Source organism: Geotrypetes seraphini, chromosome 2 (genome assembly GCF_902459505.1).
Source record: "Geotrypetes seraphini chromosome 2, aGeoSer1.1, whole genome shotgun sequence".
Classification (NCBI taxonomy): domain Eukaryota; kingdom Metazoa; phylum Chordata; class Amphibia; order Gymnophiona; family Dermophiidae; genus Geotrypetes; species Geotrypetes seraphini.
Window position 1 is genome coordinate 8,169,967 of NC_047085.1, and position 15,868 is coordinate 8,185,834.

Below are 15,868 nucleotides of genomic sequence, written 5' to 3' on the forward strand. Positions count from 1 at the left end.
CTACTCTCTGGGGATTCTAGAATCTTGTTACTCTCTGGGATTCCGGAATCTTGCTATTCTTTGAGATTCTGTATGGAATGTTGCTACTCTCTGGGGATTCTAAAATCTTGTTACTCTCTGGGATTCCGGAATCTTGCTATTCTTTGAGATTCTGTATGGAATGTTGCTACTCTCTGGGATTTCAGAATCTTGCTATTCTTTGAGATTCTGTATGGAATCTTGCTACTCTTTGGGATTCTAGAATCTTGATAACCTCTGGGATTCCGTAATCTTGTTATTCTTTGAGATTCTGTATGGAATGTTGCTACTCTCTGGGGATTCTAAAATCTTGTTACTCTCTGGGATTCCGGAATCTTGCTATTCTTTGAGATTCTGTATGGAATGTTGCTACTCTCTGGGGATTCTAAAATCTTGTTACTCTCTGGGATTCCGGAATCTTGCTATTCTTTGAGATTCTGTATGGAATGTTGCTACTCTCTGGGATTTCAGAATCTTGCTATTCTTTGAGATTCTGTATGGAATCTTGCTACTCTTTGGGATTCTAGAATCTTGATAATCTCTGGGATTCCGGAATCTTGCTATTCTTTGAGATTCTGTATGGAATGTTGCTACTCTCTGGGGATTCTAAAATCTTGTTACTCTCTGGGATTCCGGAATCTTGCTATTCTTTGAGATTCTGTATGGAATGTTGCTACTCTCTGGGATTTCAGAATCTTGCTATTCTTTGAGATTCTGTATGGAATCTTGCTACTCTTTGGGATTCTAGAATCTTGATAACCTCTGGGATTCCGTAATCTTGTTATTCTTTGAGATTCTGTATGGAATGTTGCTACTCTCTGGGGATTCTAAAATCTTGTTACTCTCTGGGATTCCGGAATCTTGCTATTCTTTGAGATTCTGTATGGAATGTTGCTACTCTCTGGGATTTCAGAATCTTGCTATTCTTTGAGATTCTGTATGGAATGTTGCTCTCTTTGGGATTCTAGAATCTTGATAATCTCTGGGATTCCGGAATCTTGCTATTCTTTGAGATTCTGTATGGAATGTTGCTACTCTCTGGGGATTCTAAAATCTTGTTACTCTCTGGGATTCCGGAATCTTGCTATTCTTTGAGATTCTGTATGGAATGTTGCTACTCTCTGGGATTTCAGAATCTTGCTATTCTTTGAGATTCTGTATGGAATGTTGCTACTCTCTGGGGATTCTAAAATCTTGTTACTCTCTGGGATTCCGGAATCTTGCTATTCTTTGAGATTCTGTATGGAATGTTGCTACTCTCTGGGGATTCTAAAATCTTGTTACTCTCTGGGATTCCGGAATCTTGCTATTCTTTGAGATTCTGTATGGAATGTTGCTACTCTCTGGGGATTCTAAAATCTTGTTACTCTCTGGGATTCCGGAATCTTGCTATTCTTTGAGATTCTGTATGGAATGTTGCTACTCTCTGGGATTTCAGAATCTTGCTATTCTTTGAGATTCTGTATGGAATCTTGCTACTCTTTGGGATTCTAGAATCTTGATAACCTCTGGGATTCCGTAATCTTGTTATTCTTTGAGATTCTGTATGGAATGTTGCTACTCTCTGGGGATTCTAAAATCTTGTTACTCTCTGGGATTCCGGAATCTTGCTATTCTTTGAGATTCTGTATGGAATGTTGCTACTCTCTGGGATTTCAGAATCTTGCTATTCTTTGAGATTCTGTATGGAATCTTGCTCCTCTTTGGGATTCTAGAATCTTGATAACCTCTGGGATTCCGTAATCTTGTTATTCTTTGAGATTCTGTATGGAATGTTGCTACTCTCTGGGGATTCTAAAATCTTGTTACTCTCTGGGATTCCGGAATCTTGCTATTCTTTGAGATTCTGTATGGAATGTTGCTACTCTCTGGGATTTCAGAATCTTGCTATTCTTTGAGATTCTGTATGGAATCTTGCTACTCTTTGGGATTCTAGAATCTTGATAACCTCTGGGATTCCGTAATCTTGTTATTCTTTGAGATTCTGTATGGAATGTTGCTACTCTCTGGGGATTCTAAAATCTTGTTACTCTCTGGGATTCCGGAATCTTGCTATTCTTTGAGATTCTGTATGGAATGTTGCTACTCTCTGGGATTTCAGAATCTTGCTATTCTTTGAGATTCTGTATGGAATGTTGCTCTCTTTGGGATTCTAGAATCTTGATAATCTCTGGGATTCCGGAATCTTGCTATTCTTTGAGATTCTGTATGGAATGTTGCTACTCTCTGGGGATTCTAAAATCTTGTTACTCTCTGGGATTCCGTAATCTTGTTATTCTTTGAGATTCTGTATGGAATGTTGCTACTCTCTGGGATTTCAGAATCTTGCTATTCTTTGAGATTCTGTATGGAATCTTGCTACTCTTTGGGATTCTAGAATCTTGATAATCTCTGGGATTCCGGAATCTTGCTATTCTTTGAGATTCTGTATGGAATGTTGCTACTCTCTGGGGATTCTAGAATCTTGTTACTCTCTGGGATTCCGTAATCTTGTTATTCTTTGAGATTCTGTATGGAATGTTGCTACTCTCTGGGGATTCTAAAATCTTGTTACTCTCTGGGATTCCGGAATCTTGCTATTCTTTGAGATTCTGTATGGAATGTTGCTACTCTCTGGGATTTCAGAATCTTGCTATTCTTTGAGATTCTGTATGGAATCTTGCTACTCTTTGGGATTCTAGAATCTTGATAATCTCTGGGATTCCGGAATCTTGCTATTCTTTGAGATTCTGTATGGAATGTTGCTACTCTCTGGGGATTCTAAAATCTTGTTACTCTCTGGGATTCCGGAATCTTGCTATTCTTTGAGATTCTGTATGGAATGTTGCTACTCTCTGGGATTTCAGAATCTTGCTATTCTTTGAGATTCTGTATGGAATCTTGCTACTCTTTGGGATTCTAGAATCTTGATAATCTCTGGGATTCCGGAATCTTGCTATTCTTTGAGATTCTGTATGGAATGTTGCTACTCTCTGGGGATTCTAAAATCTTGTTACTCTCTGGGATTCCGGAATCTTGCTATTCTTTGAGATTCTGTATGGAATGTTGCTACTCTCTGGGATTTCAGAATCTTGCTATTCTTTGAGATTCTGTATGGAATCTTGCTACTCTTTGGGATTCTAGAATCTTGATAACCTCTGGGATTCCGTAATCTTGTTATTCTTTGAGATTCTGTATGGAATGTTGCTACTCTCTGGGGATTCTAAAATCTTGTTACTCTCTGGGATTCCGGAATCTTGCTATTCTTTGAGATTCTGTATGGAATGTTGCTACTCTCTGGGATTTCAGAATCTTGCTATTCTTTGAGATTCTGTATGGAATGTTGCTCTCTTTGGGATTCTAGAATCTTGATAATCTCTGGGATTCCGGAATCTTGCTATTCTTTGAGATTCTGTATGGAATGTTGCTACTCTCTGGGGATTCTAAAATCTTGTTACTCTCTGGGATTCCGGAATCTTGCTATTCTTTGAGATTCTGTATGGAATCTTGCTACTCTTTGGGATTCTAGAATCTTGATAATCTCTGGGATTCCGGAATCTTGCTATTCTTTGAGATTCTGTATGGAATGTTGCTACTCTCTGGGGATTCTAGAATCTTGTTACTCTCTGGGATTCCGTAATCTTGTTATTCTTTGAGATTCTGTATGGAATGTTGCTACTCTCTGGGGATTCTAAAATCTTGTTACTCTCTGGGATTCCGGAATCTTGCTATTCTTTGAGATTCTGTATGGAATGTTGCTACTCTCTGGGATTTCAGAATCTTGCTATTCTTTGAGATTCTGTATGGAATCTTGCTACTCTTTGGGATTCTAGAATCTTGATAATCTCTGGGATTCCGGAATCTTGCTATTCTTTGAGATTCTGTATGGAATGTTGCTACTCTCTGGGGATTCTAAAATCTTGTTACTCTCTGGGATTCCGGAATCTTGCTATTCTTTGAGATTCTGTATGGAATGTTGCTACTCTCTGGGATTTCAGAATCTTGCTATTCTTTGAGATTCTGTATGGAATCTTGCTACTCTTTGGGATTCTAGAATCTTGATAATCTCTGGGATTCCGGAATCTTGCTATTCTTTGAGATTCTGTATGGAATGTTGCTACTCTCTGGGGATTCTAGAATCTTGTTACTCTCTGGGATTCCGGAATCTTGCTATTCCATAGGATTCTGTATGGAATGTTGCTACTCTTTGGGATTCTAGAATCTTGCTATTCTTTGAGATTCTGTATGGAATGTTGCTACTCCTTGGGTTTTGGCCAGGTACTAGACTAGGGACCTGGATTGGCCACTGTGAGAATGGGCTACTGGGCTTGATGGACCATTGGTCTGACCCAGGAAGGCTGTTTTTATGATTTATTTACTCATTCCATTACTTAGCCTGTTCGCCTGACAGCATCCAGAATGGTTTAGAAAATAACATTCATAAAAATAAAACAGTGCAAGGAATAAAACCAACACCATAAAATCCAGAGCAGTTCCAGCCTTTCAGGGATCCAGTCCTGGTCTCAGGAATCCAGACAAAGAGAACCATCATCTATCCCCTGACAGAGAAGAGTTCCTCCATTCTCAAGGAGCTTCCCTAGCTCCGTGAAATCTACTCTGGTCACCTGCTCTTGTCTTAGAGACCTGTGTCCTGCACGCACAGATGGATCGATTAAACAGACTGGAGAAGGGGAAAGAATGTGGGACCGCATGGACAGAGCAGAGCAGTACAGAGATTGATTAGCAGAGGATTGTGAAAAATCGCAAGAGGACCTTGTGAGACTGGAAGACTGGGTGTCAAAATGGCAGATGACGTTTAATGTGAGCAAGTGCAAAGTGATGCACATGGGAAAGAGGAACCCGAACTATAGCTGTGTTAGGAGTCACTGCCCAGGAAAAGGATCTGGGTGTCATTGTTGAGGATACGTTGAAACCCTCAGCTCAATGTGCGGCGGCGGCTAAGAAAGCAAAGAGAATGTTAGGAATTATCAGGAAAGGAATGGAAGGCAAAGATGGAAATGTTATATTGCTGTATGGTACGGCTGCACCTCGAATACTGTGTGTGTTTCTGGTCGCCATATCTCAAAACAGATATAGCGGAATTAGAAAAGATACAGAGAGGGGAGAGAATAATGATAAAAGGGATGGGATGACTTCCCTATGAGGAGAGGCTAAAGCAGCTAGGGATCTTCATCTTGGAGAAGAGACGGCTCAGGGGTGATATGATAAGAGGTGTAAAAAATACTGAGTGATGAGAATCACTTGTTCACTTTCTAAAATTAATAAGACTAGGGGACATGTGATAAAGCTATTAAGTAGTAGATTGAAAACAAACCAGAGAAAATATTTCTTCACACAATGTGTAAGTATACTCTGGAATTTATTGCCAGAGAATGTGGTGAAATCAGTTAGCTTAGCAGGGTTTAAAAAGGTTTGGATAATTTCCTAAAAGAGAAGTCTATAGGCCATTATTGAAATGGCTTGGAAAAATCCACTGCTAAAATCTGTTTTACTACTTGGGACCACTGTTGGAAACAAGAAACTGGGCTCGATGGATCTTCAGTCTGTTCCAGTACGTCAATTCTTATGTTCTTATGTGAGCCAAGTATAGGACAATTGAGCCACTGTGACATCACTGCTGAGGTTGGCTCTGAGGCATTATGACATCACAATCTCAGCTCTGGAATGTTGCTACTCTTTGGGTTTCTGTCTGTTACTTGGGCCCTGGTTTGGCCACTGTTGGAAACAGGAGACTGGGCTTGATGGACCTGTGGTCTGTCCCAGTATGGCAGCTCTTATGTTTATTCAAAACGTTATAAACCGCGTATATAGCCCAAAAAGGATCCAAGCGGTAAGGAGTGCAGATAATGGGTGACCTGAGCACAGTGGTAGAGGATGCAGGGGATGAATGCTCAGGGCAGATGTGGGGATGAATTCCAGTGAGTGCAAGTAATGGAGGGTAGCCCCCCTCCCCCCTGCCGTTGATCCTACTCACCCTATACCTGTTGGCACTGATCTGCTCCACTTGAAAACGTTTGGTGCAGTTACACTGAGCCACCTGCCTGTTCACCTGTAATATAAGCAAAGATGAGCATGAAAGAATGGCAAGACTTAGCCAAGCACATGATAGCGACCTCTGAGGGGAGAATGAAGGAAGGGCGCAGCACTTTCCCTTCAGCTGAAGAGTCTGGAGGAGGACAGGGAGTGTTCGGGTTGCTCTGCGGGAGGATTTAAGTGAGTGGGAAGATCTCCCCAGTGGCGTAGTGAGGGTGAGGGGCACCCCTCCCCCGCCATCTTACCCACTCCCCCCTGACGTGCGCACGCCCCTTCCTCGTACCTTTCCAACTTTGGTGCGAGCAGCCACCAAGTCGCTGCCTAGGCGCGGGTCCCAGAAGTGATGTCAGAGAGAGTGCCACAGCCGACGCGGGCAGCAAGTTGGTGGCTGCCCATGCCAAAGTTAAAAAGGTACGGGGGAATGGGCGTGAGCGCGGCAAGAGAGGAGTGGGAAGGGGGCAGAGAGGAGGACGAGGGCCCGGGGCCGACCCCACCCTTACTATGCCACTGGTTCTCTCGCCTTCTTAAATTGCTTCCGGTCAGTGAAAATCCCCTCAGTCCGCCCAAGTAATACGTAGGCAGGACAGGGGTGGTACGGGGGAGGAGCCCCAGGTTATGTGGGCATGGTCAGTGCCAGCACCTGAACAGCGAAGCGGCCAGATTTAGTAATAATAATAACAGCAGGACCGTGAAGTTCTATGCGGTTTACAATGATTAAAAGATGCTACCGATTGAGTGGATTTAACAAAGTTAAAAGCTAGTGATTAACAGCCCTAGGGATCAGTTATTGTGGAATGAGATTGTGCAGGTCAGATATGTTTTGAGGCGTTTCCTGAATTCCCCATACATAGTAGGCGTAAGCAGTTGTTCTAGATCTTGACCCCTTAATGCTGCCTGGTGTGAGAAAAGGTGTTGATGGTGTCTTTTTAGTTTACATCCTCTAACTGGAGGGGAAACAAAATTCAAGTGTGAGCTTCTCTTATGTCTATTCGTTGAGAAAGAGAAAAGGTCAGTTATGTATTTAGGGGCGAAACCAAATAATACTCTTCCGGTTCATCTGATGCAGCTTGACTTCTGCTGCCCTCGGAAGCAGAAATCGCTCCGACGTGTCTTAGTAACAAATGCCTCAGAGGGACCTTTGACCTTGGACTGTGACCTTGGGCATTTTTGGTATGACGTCCAATCCAATTTTGGGGCGTTATGCAAAAAAAAAAACAACAACCCATCAAAAATTTACTGCCAAACACGGTCATTTTTGACCCAGAAAAATGTCTATCTTTCTATGGTTCAAAAATTGGTCTATTTTGGACTTTTTGCTTTCAAACAAACAAAAAGAGAACACACACATAGACAAAAGCCAAGCCATTGGGACATCTGGGGACTAACCACACAAACATCCCAGCAGAGCAGGGACAGCCTAGGGCCACGCAGTGAACTTCCCAGGAACAGCAAAAAATGCATCGGACCCAACTGTATTCCACGACAATAGCCCTTATTTTGTGGGGTTTTGGATGCTCACAGTTTCTACCACAAGAGCTACTCTACTGACGGGGAGGGCAGTTCTCATCTTGATTTCATTTATTCCGTTTTCTATACCGTTCTCCCAGGGGAGCATTTTTCCCTGTCTGTCCTGGGGGGCTCCCAATCTATATAATGTACCTGGGGCAATGGGGGGATTAAGTGACTTGCCCAGGGTCACAAGGAGCAGCATGGATTTGAACCCATAACCTCAGGGTGCTGAGGCTGTAGCTTTAACCATTGCACCACTCTAGAAATCAAAATGTAGCAAAAGGGATCCAAGTGTAGGGCAATCCAGCCATTGTGACATCACTGATGAGGTTGGCTCTTATTGGTGGAATGAGGCATTATGATGTCACAATACCAGAATGGTTTACATTAATTTATTGTCTCTGGGGCAATGGGGGGATTAAGCGACTTGCCCAGGGTCAAAGGGAGCGGTGCATATTTTGAACCCACAACCTCAGGTTGCTGAGGCTGTAGTTTTAACCCCTGCACGGCACCTCTCCTCCTCTTCGCCCCTCGCTCCTTACCACTCTTCTCCTGCTGCACACGTACATTCCCTCCCCTCCCCCCCCCTTAACTCTAGCTCTTTGCCGGCGCGAGCAGCAGCCTTGGTGATCCCCTCTGACGTTACTTCTGGGTCCTGGAACTAGGAAGTGATGTCAGAGGGAGAGCCCACGCCAGTGTGGGCAGCAAGGTGGAGATGCTTCTCACGCCAACGAAAGCGAAACAGGAACAGGAGATGGGCAATCACTCTACGGATCTGCTCGCTGCTCGAGGAGGAATGGCCATTATGTCTCCCGCTGTCCTAGAGCCTGGAATGCACGGTCACTTTTTCCTATTAGGGGGGTGGGAGGGGGTCAGTCACCACTGGGGGATTAAGTGTGTGTGGGGGTGAGGGAGGGCGTGGTTGTGCTTTTCTCCCTTCAGTGGTCATCTTTTCAGATTGGGCACCTTTTTGGCACTTACCTGTTACTAATACTGGTCTAGCTAATAATGGGCAGGGTTCACTAAAGTCCCGAAATCTATCCTATTCGTGTCCTATCCGTTTCCGAGTCATTGTAGTCGATCGATTCAGTAAAGCTTGTCCATGCAAATGATCCAATCGTAAACACGTCGCCATTAGCGCTGAAACACCGATCGACGCGCGTGCGCACTGTATCCTTCTTGGTTTTGAAGGACTTCACTGCGTAGAAATGGGGCGTGGTTTAATCGCAGACGTCATTAGCGGGCTCCGAATGCGCCTACTGCAAAGCATTGTTGTCGTAAAAAAGGCAACATAAGGAAGTATTCTTGCCAACCGTCATTTTTCTGAAGTACTGTTGCAAGCTGTGACCATATCCGACGAGCGCCGTCCATTTCTCTTCGGAAAAGTACTGTTAAGTTGCTAGAAGGCAGAACCGTTAAGAGCTGTTGGATGCGCTGGGATCAGGCGCTGTTATGGACAGCCTACGAATCCCAGGAGGCTGTGCGGCTCTATCTGCACGTAGCAACCACTAGCGACACACTGACGTCACATGCACGCGACAATCCAGCTGGAAGGAAGGGGGGGAGGGATAGCTGGCCCATAAAAGTTTTATTTGAGTAAAGATTTTTTTTGTTATTTGCCATTGATATTTGAAATGTACAATGTGATTTTCTCGCCATGTACGTTACAAATCCAAGATTAGCTCCCGCGCTCGCTATGCGCATTCCAAAAAAAGAAATAAGAAATATTTCTAATGCTTATGTACATGAAAGTTTACATACATTTAAAAGTTTAGATATATTTTGGATTTTTGGAGGGGTAGATATATATTTTTAATGGGGTTCTTAACATGCACGCCTCAGTTGCTAGGCAGAAATAGTCGGCGAGGCTGTAAACGACTGGAAAGGCCAGTCAGTTTGGACGAAATAGTTTCATGAATCGACGCGTTAAGAAATGTACACGCCTTTTTACTCGTTTGCATGCGCAGATCGGATCGGGAGGAAGGTTAGTGAATCGAGCCAGAGTCGGAAAGTGAGCGCAAAACGAGCGGTTTGCTTAGTGAATCGAGCCCAATGTCCTTTTTATTTTCCCCTGGACATTTTGACCATGTTCCATTATTATTACAGAAAACTGTCCATATCGTAAGCCAGCCCTAGTCCCACCCAAAACACACCGCCAACATCCCCCCCCCTTGACATTTAGACGAATTGCGGGGAAAAAAAAGTCTTAAAATGAGTTATTTCGACAGTTTTTTGCGAGAACCCTGCCCCCATCTAGCTGTCACTTTCTAATCTAATCTAAATCTTAGATTTATATACCAGATCATTTCCTAGAGTTTGAAGCTCGATTCGGTTTACACAGATTGCAAAACAGGAATCTATCTTCATTCATTAGAACTATTACCTAAAAAATGCTGGAACAAAACCGTTTTCAAGGTTGGTCATTTTGCTGTTTTAAGAATAAGTCCCTTTATCTCTTTGTGCCTCAGCTCTAATCCCATCTTTGCCACTAATTCTCTGAATGGGGCCCTTTAATCTCCCTGTGCCTCAGTTTCTAATTCCAGCTCTGCCACTGACTCTGTAAATCATGCTGAAAGAATCACTTAGGGCTGGATTCACTTAGCTCACCGATACTGGTTTGCGAGCATAATTTGTTCCAGAAGCATGCTTGTAATCCAAAGCACTCGTATATCAAAACAAATTTCTCCATAGGAAATAATGGAGCCTCAGATGATTCGTTCCACAACCCAAAAACTTTAGAACAGTCACTACATTCTTGCAGCGTAAGAGAGAAGAACCATTGGCTCAGTTGGGATGGGTGTATACTGTATATACTTGTATAGCAAGACATTGCTTGTATATCAAGTTAAGATTTAATAAAATGTTTTGCTTGTCTTGCAAAACACTTGCAAACCAAGTTACTTGCAATCCAAGGTTTTACTGTATATTTCTACAGTCGACTCCGCTTAAGTCCATGGGCGATCCTCATGCAAATGGTGGCGATCGGAGGCACGCCCCACACCGACCACACGGATCGCTGTAGAGCGATCTTGACCCACGAGCGGACCATCTTCTTTGCCTGCAGATGGTCTGCACATGCGTTTGCTCCCCGTGAACCCAGCACTTTTCTAAACTTTTTGCTTTAATTTTTGACTTTCCTCGTGAGCCAATTTTTGACTTTTCTCGCGAGCCCGTGGTTTTAACCCCGCGGGTTTAAGGCGGGGCTGCACCGCGGCGTGTTCTGGAATTTAAAAGAACACGCCGTAGTGCAGCCCCGCTTTAAACCCGCGAGTTAAAACCACGGGCTCGCACTGCAGGGAAGGGCGGCAGAGAGCAGGCGAGTCGGGGCTCTCGCCGTCGGAGGCCGGAGCCCATGGCGAGTGGCAGCGGCTCCAAAGCTGAATTCAAGTCGGGGAGAAGTACAAACTGGTCAGGAAAATCAGCTCGGCCTCTTTCGGGGACATTTACCTGGCCATTAATATAACCAATGGAAAGGAGGTGGCAGTGAAGCTGGAGTCGCAGAAGGCCAGGCACCCGCAACTGCTCTGCGAAAGCAAACTGCAGGGAAGGGTGGCAGAGAGTAGGAGAGTCGGGGCGGCAAGAGCAGGAGATGGGCCTCAGCTGAGTTGCTTTCCTTCCCACTTTTTTCTCGGGACCATGGAGTCTGTAGGTGAGAAATTGCTTCTTAAGAGGGGCAGGAGAGTCAGCAGGGACGTGAGCGGCTGGTCTTCAGCAGTCGCTTCTTTTTTTGATCGGCCAGCCCAGTCGGTGTTCCGGAAATTGTTTAGTGAATCACCGCCTTCCTACATTTGCATGCCATGCCCCTCATTTGCATGCGTGGAGCGGATCGGGTGCGGAGCGGATCGGGAGGAAGGTTAGCGAATCGGGTCAGGGTCGCAAACTGGTCAGGTTAGTGAATCTGGGCCTTAGCTCTCTGTGCCTCAATTTCGAATCCTGCCACCGACTCTTTGTGACTCGGGGTGAGATATTTTTTTTTTTCCCTTGTGTCTCAGTTCTAATCCCAGCTCCTTTGCTGAAAGCTCAGGGGAGGGAAGTTTCGTGGAGACACCAGGAAATACTTCTTCACGGAGAGAGTGATTGAGCATTGGAACGAGCTCCCAGTGCAGGTGGTCGAGGCACGCAGCATCTCAGACTTCAAGAACAAATGGGATACCTATGTGGGATCCCTACGAGGTCATGCCAAGGGATAGGGTCACTAGGACTGAATGAGCGGGTCAGTAGAGTGACAGTATAATTACAAGGGATAGGGTCACTAGGACTGAATGAGCGGGTCAGTAGAGTGACAGTATAATTACAAGGGATAGGGTCACTAGGACTGAATGAGCGGGTCAGTAGAGTGACAGTATAATTACAAGGGATAGGGTCACTAGGACTGAATGAGCGGGTCAGTAGAGTGACAGTATAATTACAAGGGATAGGGTCACTAGGAACTGAATGAGCGGGTCAGTAGAGTGACAGTATAATTACAAGGGATAGGGTCACTAGGACTGAATGAGCGGGTCAGTAGAGTGACAGTATAATTACAAGGGATAGGGTCACTAGGACTGAATGAGCGGGTCAGTAGAGTGACAGTATAATTACAAGGGATAGGGTCACTAGGACTGAATGAGCGGGGTCAGTAGAGTGACAGTATAATTACAAGGGAGTAGGGGTCACTAGGACTGAATGAGCGGGTCAGTAGAGTGACAGTATAATTACAAGGGATAGGGTCACTAGGACTGAATGAGCGGTCAGTAGAGTGACAGTATAATTACAAGGGATAGGGTCACTAGGACTGATAATGAGGCGGGTCAGTAGAGTGACAGTATAAATTACAAGGGATAGGGTCACTAGGACTGAATGAGCGGGTCAGTAGAGTGACAGTATAATTACAAGGGATAGGGTCCACTAGGACTGAATGTAGCGGGTCAGTAGAGTGAGAATATAATTACAAGGGATAGGGTCACTAGGACTGAATGAGCGGGTCAGTAGAGTGACAGTATAATTACAAGGGATAGGGTCACTAGGACTGAATGAGCGGGTCAGTAGAGTGACAGTATAATTACAAGGGATAGGTCACTAGGACTGAATGAGCGGGTCAGTAGAGTGACAGTATAATTACAAGGGATAGGGTCACTAGGACTGAATGAGCGGGTCAGTAGAGTGACAGTATAATTACAAGGGATAGGGTCACTAGGACTGAATGAGCGGGTCAGTAGAGTGACAGTATAATTACAAGGGATAGGGTCACTAGGACTGAATGAGCGGGTCAGTAGAGTGACAGTATAATTACAAGGGATAGGGTCACTAGGACTGAATGAGCGGGTCAGTAGAGTGACAGTATAATTACAAGGGATAGGGTCACTAGGACTGAATGAGCGGGTCAGTAGAGTGACAGTATAATTACAAGGGATAGGGTCACTAGGACTGAATGAGCGGGTCAGTAGAGTGACAGTATAATTACAAGGGATAGGGTCACTAGGACTGAATGAGCGGGTCAGTAGAGTGACAGTATAATTACAAGGGATAGGGTCACTAGGACTGAATGAGCGGGTCAGTAGAGTGACAGTATAATTACAAGGGATAGGGTCACTAGGACTGAATGAGCGGGTCAGTAGAGTGACAGTATAATTACAAGGGATAGGGTCACTAGGACTGAATGAGCGGGTCAGTAGAGTGACAGTATAATTACAAGGGATAGGGGGCACTAGGACTGAATGAGCGGGTCAGTAGAGTGACAGTATAATTACAAGGGATAGGGTCACTAGGACTGAATGAGCGGGTCAGTAGAGTGACAGTATAATTACAAGGGGATAGGGTCACTAGGACTGAATGAGCGGGTCAGTAGAGTGACAGTATAATTACAAGGGATAGGGTCACTAGGACTGAATGAGCGGGTCAGTAGAGTGACAGTATAATTACAAGGGATAGGGTCACTAGGACTGAATGAGCGGGTCAGTAGAGTGACAGTATAATTACAAGGGATAGGGTCACTAGGACTGAATGAGCGGGTCAGTAGAGTGACAGTATAATTACAAGGGATAGGGTCACTAGGACTGAATGAGCGGGTCAGTAGAGTGACAGTATAATTACAAGGGATAGGGTCACTAGGACTGAATGAGCGGGTCAGTAGAGTGACAGTATAATTACAAGGGATAGGGTCACTAGGACTGAATGAGCGGGTCAGTAGAGTGACAGTATAATTACAAGGGATAGGGTCACTAGGACGAAATGAGCGGGTCAGTAGAGTGACAGTATAATTACAAGGGATAGGGTCACTAGGACTGAATGAGCGGGTCAGTAGAGTGACAGTATAATTACAAGGGATAGGGTCACTAGGACTGAATGAGCGGGTCAGTAGAGTGACAGTATAAATTACAAGGGATAGGGTCACTAGGACTGAATGAGCGGGTCAGTAGAGTGACAGTATAATTACAAGGGATAGGGTCACTAGGACTGAATGAGCGGGTCAGTAGAGTGACAGTATAATTACAAGGGATAGGGTCACTAGGACTGAATGAGCGGGTCAGTAGAGTGACAGTATAATTACAAGGGATAGGGTCACTAGGACTGAATGAGCGGGTCAGTAGAGTGACAGTATAATTACAAGGGATAGGGTCACTAGGACTGAATGAGCGGGTCAGTAGAGTGACAGTATAATTACAAGGGATAGGGTCACTAGGACTGAATGAGCGGGTCGGTAGAGTGACAGTATAATTACAAGGGATAGGGTCACTAGGACTGGATGAGCGGGTCAGTAGAGTGACAGTATGATTACAAGGATAGGGTCACTAGGACTGAATGAGCGGGTCAGTAGAGTGACAGTATAATTACAAGGGATAGGGTCACTAGGACTGAATGAGCGGGTCAGTAGAGTGACAGTATAATTACAAGGGATAGGGTCACTAGGACTGAATGAGCGGGTCAGTAGAGTGACAGTATAATTACAAGGGATAGGGTCACTAGGACTGAATGAGCGGGTCAGTAGAGTGACAGTATAATTACAAGGATAGGGTCACTAGGACTGAATGAGCGGGTCAGTAGAGTGACAGTATAATTACAAGGGATAGGGTCACTAGGACTGAATGAGCGGGTCAGTAGAGTGACAGTATAATTACAAGGGATAGGGTCACTAGGACTGAATGAGCGGGTCAGTAGAGTGACAGTATAATTACAAGGGATAGGGTCACTAGGACTGAATGAGCGGGTCAGTAGAGTGACAGTATAATTACAAGGGATAGGGTCACTAGGACTGAATGAGCGGGTCAGTAGAGTGACAGTATAATTACAAGGGATAGGGTCACTAGGACTGAATGAGCGGGTCAGTAGAGTGACAGTATAATTACAAGGGATAGGGTCACTAGGACTGAATGAGCGGGTCAGTAGAGTGACAGTATAATTACAAGGGATAGGGTCACTAGGACTGAATGAGCGGGTCAGTAGAGTGACAGTATAATTACAAGGGATAGGGTCACTAGGACTGAATGAGCGGGTCAGTAGAGTGACAGTATAATTACAAGGGATAGGGTCACTAGGACTGAATGAGCGGGTCAGTAGAGTGACAGTATAATTACAAGGGATAGGGTCACTAGGACTGAATGAGCGGGTCAGTAGAGTGACAGTATAATTACAAGGGATAGGGTCACTAGGACTGAATGAGCGGGTCAGTAGAGTGACAGTATAATTACAAGGGATAGGGTCACTAGGACTGAATGAGCGGGTCAGTAGAGTGACAGTATAATTACAAGGGATAGGGTCACTAGGACTGAATGAGCGGGTCAGTCCTAGTGACAGTATAATTACAAGGGATAGGGTCACTAGGACTGAATGAGCGGGTCAGTAGAGTGACAGTATAATTACAAGGGATAGGGTCACTAGGACTGAATGAGCGGGTCAGTAGAGTGACAGTATAATTACAAGGGATAGGGTCACTAGGACTGAATGAGCGGGTCAGTAGAGTGACAGTATAATTACAAGGGATAGGGTCACTAGGACTGAATGAGCGGGTCAGTAGAGTGACAGTATAATTACAAGGGATAGGGTCACTAGGACTGAATGAGCGGGTCAGTAGAGTGACAGTATAATTACAAGGGATAGGGTCACTAGGACTGAATGAGCGGGTCAGTTAGAGTGACAGTAATAATTACAAGGGATAGGGTCACTAGGACTGAATGAGCGGGTCAGTAGAGTGACAGTATAATTACAAGGGATAGGGTCACTAGGACTGAAGAAGCGGGTCAGTAGAGTGACAGTATAATTACAAGGGATAGGGTCACTAGGACTGAATGAGCGGGTCAGTAGAGTGACAGTATAATTACAAGGGATAGGG

General features: G+C 44.7%; 1 protein-coding gene across 1 annotated transcript in view; it reads right to left on the reverse strand.

Annotated features, from left to right (window-relative positions):
• PLEC (plectin) overlaps positions 1-15,868 on the reverse strand; it is a 523,889-nt gene that overhangs the window by 12,180 nt on the left and 495,841 nt on the right. Inside the window, 1 exon segment of the mRNA XM_033935291.1 lies at positions 5,993-6,067. Within this exon segment, the coding sequence (XP_033791182.1) occupies positions 5,993-6,067 (75 nt within the window).